Genomic DNA, 6,836 nt, shown 5'->3' on the forward strand with positions numbered 1-6,836 from the left:
CAAGTCCCAAAATGAGCTGCCATTGTCAATCAGTTACACGGAGTAAATAATAATCTCTTCAGATTGTTGCCGTCAAGCAGACATGCGACTATTCGATCGACGTTTTTACATCGAAAAAGTTTTTCGGTCGACACGTCAGTGTTTATTTCTGTTTGAACATCTCGCTCATTTAAACGACACCTGTTACCGTCTAAATCTTTCAACTTACCCTCTTAAACGAGTGTAACAACACGTCCTCTGTGAACGTCTGCGCTTGAGAGAAATATAGACATTTGATGAACGTTTTACGGTTTGTTATCTGTACCAAAACAAACCGGTACCGACACATGATAATGTATTTATTGGAAAGCGAGTATTTCGAAACGTGCGGCTTTCAATTAGTAAGCAGTGGCGTGCGAGCCCGTCACCCTCAAGACGCGATGATGAATGAGCTCGTGACGTGCTCAGGTGATCCATCATACACAAGAGATTGGAGATGCCAAGGGAAGGTCACTTGCCGGCAATCCATCATTGCGGCTTTCACACCCATCTGCCAGCGTCAACTCACCTGCCCCCACACAAAATGAAATAACAAAAGTGATTCTACAAACATTTTATTAAAGCAATATCGAAACTCAACATTAAATACTTACAAGTCTATACAAATAGTTCTTTCATGAATTAGTTTAAAAGATAAGTATTGAACGAGAGAATAACTTAGAAAGAATTGGACTGATTTATAATTTATTGCCCTATGATTAAGTCCGCTTCAGATTGCACTTAATTTTAAACAGCTTCAGCTTCGACAACTATTTACACATTATCACAGTAGAGCAAACAGACCAATACAGACGCAGTGCTGTATTGTCAAATTATGAGTAAATTACGATCTATAAGTATCACTATGGGTGCACGGCGGCGGCGCCGAGACGTTGCCCGTAGACAGAGTACGGGGAATAGTAAGCGCCAAGAGCCGTCGGGTTGAAAGCACTGTATGGAGACGCTCCCAAAGAACTAGGCAACGTGGGTTTCCCATAAGGATGATACCTGGCCGCCGACAGTGGACTCAGAGGTGGGTTGGGATACCCGGCCCTATGAAGTGACGCCGACGAAAATAACGAATGTGGATTTAACAGAGGCGACGCCGAAGAAGTCACCACTGCAGCCGCGTCAGATCCACTGGTGTGCGTTCGTAGATGCTGCAAAAGCTCTTCTGAAGTTACGAACCTCTTCCCGCAATAAGTATCTCCCGCTATCCAATTGCAGACGTATGGACGTCCCAATTGTGGATACGCTAATGACGATGGAGGCACTGGACCTGGAGGAACCAACGACATCGCCATCGCTAAGTTGTACTTCTGGTGGTCACATTGTGTGCAGCCGCTGGGACAAGGGCCGGAACCACTCATTAGCAACTGTTGGTTGTGCATGCTAAATTGGCAACTAGTGCAATAGGGGTCTTTACACACCGGAACTAAAGCTTCACCACCTGACGGAGTCTTGACACGCGCGTAACTCAAATACGGCCCGGGGGCGGAACCGGGATAGCCGGCAGCGAGCATGGCGGCGTGGTGGTGCGAAAACGGAGCCCCAGGAAACGGAGGTCTAAACGCAGGATTCGTGTGCTCTAATCCTGGAGGGCAGCACAGCGATCCCAAGTGACCGTTCAATCCCGAGGATAACCCGGACGATAACGAGCCGTGCTTGTACGCTCCCAACGGGGTATCTTTCGGATGGCCTTGCAAAATTTCCAGTCCAGATCTGATAATGGGGCTTGCACCTCGGGCCGACGGAGTCGACGACTTGTTTTCGGTCGAACATGGAGATGTTTTACCGGTTTCAGGAGCTGGAGTGACGGCGGTGCTAGTCGCCGGAGAAACGGATTTTCTTTCAGGACTCTGAGTCTCGGACTTCTTTTCCTCTAGTGTGGTGTTTTGAGGAGTGGAGCTGGATTTCGAGCTGGGTCGAGTTTCTTCTTTTTTTGAAACGACATTGTTTTCGTACGGCTTGAATACGGGTCTGTTCTCTGGAGGAGTAGTTCTTTGTGTGGTTTTGTCATTTTTCACAGAAGGAGAGCGTGTTGAATTTTCTTGCGATTTTTTCGGTTTCTCCAACGGTGAAATCAGGGGCTTCGACGAAGGGCTGTCGGCCCCGATTTGACTGCACGTCTGTGCAAGGAGGGCCAGCGGGCTCTTCTTAGCATCCAACTGTAAATAAAAATAAAATGAACATCGAAGAACGCGAACAATCTCATTTGCGAACTTACCGTGGTTGGCAATGGAGATAAATAATCCGGTTGGAGATATTGATTTCCGGAAGATGACAGCATGCCTCCTCCCTCTAGGACAACCATTTGAAACAGATGCACGTTGACGACGGCGAAAAAACAGTTACACGTCTAAATATTGACAACACTAACGCAAACCGACTTCGACACGACGGACAACTCTGGTATGAAAGTCTGAGGACGACAGAGCTCGGATCGCTTGTTGCGGTCTCTCCGCGCATGTGTCGGACCCCACCAGTTCTTGCAGCCCTAGCATGACAAAGCGCTAATACAGCCACGACGTTTCTAGCCTGTCGGCTTCTACCACCCATGAAGTTGGTGACGAAGACAGACCCTCCAGATCCTTTGATGTCGGCCGCCAAAGTGCCCCAACAGTAATCAGTAGCGGACGAAACATGGAAAGAACAACAAATACGAAAGGGAACAATGATGACGGATGGATGGTGCCGCTGCGAACTTATTACAACCTGCCGGCCATAAAATACGTCTGGGTTATGGTCGAGCTTTATTTATTTTATAGTCCCTTCTGCTACAGCTGTCATAACTTTTATAAACTTGTCAAGATTCATTTTACCTGTTCCAACATATCGTTTGATATTATCTTCGCCGTTTGCGAGAGAAACATTAAATAGCCGCGACTAATTAGGCAAAGCCTTTGCAGGAACAATCGAATTCCCACCAAGGATATTACCTAATAACGTCATAAATCATTTCACGCCTTTCATCATCGGACTGACAGATTCGCCGATAAACACGTCGGCTTCTATTAATAACAGTCGTAGCGAGCCCATTAGAAATCGTTGTTAATTAGCTCCATAATTTAAAAATAATATCTCATTTGAATGAATGTTTACCTCTTTTATAACGAGTTGTAAAACGTATTTTTCTCAATTAATTTGAGTGCTATTTATTTCCTTTCGATAAAAACTCGACGTCCTAATTAATTAACGACACCTGACAGGTTGTTGTTTTCGGTTCAATTAACATTTTCGGCACGACATAACTTTCCGCAAATACGAACCTCTTCAGACGCATTTCAACAAAATTCCCAGGCGAAGAGTTCACGTCATAATAATTCTCCATAGTAAGTTACTATGTAAATTTAATGAGACACACATCGCAACATTTCTGTGTCATCATTAATTCATTCTCATTACAATATGTAAATGCCATTGCGAAAAACCACATTGGATGTAATGAAAACCGACTCGCTTCTAATCGGTGACTTTCTCAAAAATTTTCTCCGCACTTCCGTTAATCGTCAACGACCGGAATCGATAACATACAAACTAACGGATTGTTGATATAAAATGATTAAAATAGTCAGCGAAGATTGACACAAGGCAGCAAAATGTAAAGCAACCACATTAGTCACTGTTATGATTTACATTCATGTAAATGGTACACATTCAAATCAGCTGATATACAAAGTAACTGTTGCCGCGAGGTTAAACTTTGAATTATTGTAATTCAAGTAAAACAATACCAGCGTAATATTCCTTTTGCTTAATTTAAAAATTCAGAGCTGCTAATAGTAATTTCTACCTACAATTCAGTAAACGGTTTCATTGTTCTTGAATTAATAATTGTGAGTTGCAGACGCTTATTATTACGAGCCATTACAATAGCTCTGATGGTCTTTTTTAGATCGTTTAGGACTATTATGGAGAATGTTTAAGCGATTTCGAGTCTTAAGTTATAGTTATTTACATAGATATCTCTCATTTATCCTTACTAAAGTTTATTGAAAGAAAAACCATTTTCACATTTTAAACAAAGTTTATAGTAATAGTCTGCAGTAATGCTTGCTAAATGGGATTTTCAGAGGCTAAACTATCAATTAAAATTAATCGACTGGTTACACAATAAGTTTCTGTCGACTGTTTTAAAATACCAAGGAGCTTTGGTAATAAAAAGAAGAAATGTTAATACTAATGCCTAATTTAGTCTAAAATACGAATGATAAAAATTCATAGAGCAAATTGTGCCTTCTCAGAGTTCAAAATCTCAAATCCAACCAGCTTAACTCGTGTATTTTGAGACTAGTTGAAATTACCACCACTGGATAAAATCCTCCATAATTCCCAATATTCCGTTCAAGTCATAAAATACCGCCCGTCTATAAACAAACCTGTAATTCTCTTGACAGCTGCATCTAATAACAAAACGAAATCTTGTTTGGTCACAAAGTCGGGGGAGTGTCTGTATAAGATGATTTTGAAAATTATCATAACAATAGTCACTTAAGTTTGCTTAATCCAATCTTCGAAGGAAAGGGTATACAATTTGACGGACATTCAAAGATAACAGGATTAGTGGCAGAAGGCGTCGGTTCGTTTGCTTGAAATTCACAAATACCGCCGTGGTTTATTGGTCACAAATCTTGAGTGAAAATATGATTTGACAAGCCGAGTCTAATGATCCGTGCACAGGTAGCGCGACGGATTTCTTTGTCGGGGAGGACAAGATGATTTATTAATAAATTTCGAAAATGAAATATGATTTGTGGGAGTGCTGGGAACGATTTTAATGAAATTAGAAGAGTTCGTATTAGTGGAACGTTTAGTAATTTGAATATATTATGTTTACTGGAGTTGTATTTGTAAAGAGCAAGTTGGTTGGATTGCATCCAGAAACTAAAAGCGGCGCCAAGCCAGTTTGTAATTGGTGTAATTCTTCACGACACTTTGAATTAAGTGAACATTTAAGTTTTCAAAGCTTTGATCTCAAAGAAATAAATTACTTAAGGATGTGTTATACCATTTTCTCAGACAAGAAATTTCGCCAAACTCGTAAAGCCCGGTCGGAATTATAATCCTGGAAATCCCGTAGACGTATTAACGACTAAACTGAAAGACAAGTTTTGGTACCGCTGAAGTCCAATACATTCATTCATGCATTCGCATTCTCAGCCTTATCCAAAGAAACCGCCAATAATTGGCTAGAACCGCGGTCATCGTCGGAAAAAACAACAAACTCGAAATAGTATAAATAATTCCCGCTGAACGTCAATGGCGAACTCTGATTTATTGAACGCTCGTCGACAGTGATGGAAGTCGCGGAGAATAAACAATCAAAGGGCCGCAAAGCCGACACAGTCGGTTTGTTGGATGCCCCTTCGATAATGAGACTGTCTGGCTCGATACACACAAAACGTTATCGGTAATATCGACATCTGCAATCAAAATGAGGGCCGCCGCACACGAAAATGTAAATCGGACGCATTCCGCCATGTCGCCGTTTGTCGCGGCATCCGACGCACAGGTGTTCCGAAAATTTCGCTACGCCGAGCTTTCGTAACCAGTTGCCAAATCGAGCCGGACCAGTGTTTCGACAGACTTCAAAATATATTCCAAGGGCATTTCAAGCAGTTCAAAAAATTGGACCTACATAACTATATTGACAAAGTTTGACTGACATTGAATATTTAGTTAGCTCCAACCAAAAACGTTTTCAATTTCACAAGAACTGAAGTACAGAAGATAATTAACACGAACGAAGGCTGTCAATTTATAATTAGTTATGTAACATGTTCCAAAATTATCGTGTCGGCTACACATACATTTTCATTGCACAAAATGGTTCATAAATGTTTGTGAGTAAGATAACATTCATAAATATTAATTGTTAGATAATATCGGTATTACCCACATCATAATTTAACAATTTGAACATAAAAAAGTTTACGTTGCTTAAAACCATTTTTACATTTCAAGGGCTTAATGTCAAAAGGTTGTTACTACAAAAAACCGCCATTTATTATTAAAATATGTATGTGTTCTTACTTCTGGCAACATTTCAGTGTGTTATTTTCAGTAATATATTAAACATATTAAATTGTAGACACATTAGGCTCAAAATTGTGTCAAAAAAAGATATCTGTAAAATTATCTTTAAAAACATTGGGCAACGTTTTTCGATGGCTTTCGATAAAACAAATTATTAGAGCTTTATTGCAACTGTTATTTTGTTAGTTCACTATTGTTTAAGTGTTAGGAAATGGAAACAGATACCAATAAGAAATTCAATATAGAAAAAATTATACATGCGACATTTATTTCAAATACGACTGCAGTGACAATCATTTATATTACAACTATTAGATTAAAACAAAAATATAATGGACCATTTTCTGTATGGATTCATAAAATCTGAAAGAACTTTGCAAACGGAATATTAAAAAAGAGCAATATCATCATTTTTATTTTAGTATTTTTAGTCATCGTGTCTCAGAAAAGAATAAAGAACAAAACAGAAAACTTAAGAAGTTATTGAAAATCATATTCACACATTAATAATTACAGAATTATTGTTTGATAAAAAACTGTTCAATGTTTTCTAATAGGAGTATAATTTTCGTATTTTTAATTCTTGGTTTTATAAAAAGATTTACAAGGTTTTAAAATGGGTTGTATTTTCTTTATTTTCAAGTAATTGTTACATTTTTCGACCTTATAGTCCTTATTATATCAACATAATTTCTTTAAAAATAATAAATAATTCATTTAAATATTGCAGATAGCACTTTTTGACACTAAACACGCGCGAGGTAAACGATTTAATATCAAAA

The 6,836-nt window shown here is 39.2% G+C and overlaps 1 protein-coding gene across 1 annotated transcript; it reads right to left on the reverse strand.

Moving 5' to 3' along the window:
• Window positions 1-577: 577 nt before the first annotated feature.
• On the reverse strand, window positions 578-2,433 carry noc (zinc finger protein no ocelli). The gene is made up of 2 exons (XM_088039498.1): window positions 2,246-2,433; window positions 578-2,186 (listed from the first exon to the last, which is right to left on the reverse strand). Exons 1-2 carry the CDS (start codon window positions 2,330-2,332, stop codon window positions 882-884), a joined length of 1,392 nt encoding a protein of 463 aa, XP_087895624.1. The 5' UTR covers window positions 2,333-2,433; the 3' UTR covers window positions 578-881.
• Window positions 2,434-6,836: the final 4,403 nt, after the last annotated feature.

This window comes from Gnatocerus cornutus, chromosome 6, assembly GCF_029298725.1.
Source record: "Gnatocerus cornutus isolate USDA-ARS CGAHR chromosome 6, icGnaCorn1.1, whole genome shotgun sequence".
Lineage (NCBI taxonomy): Eukaryota > Metazoa > Arthropoda > Insecta > Coleoptera > Tenebrionidae > Gnatocerus > Gnatocerus cornutus.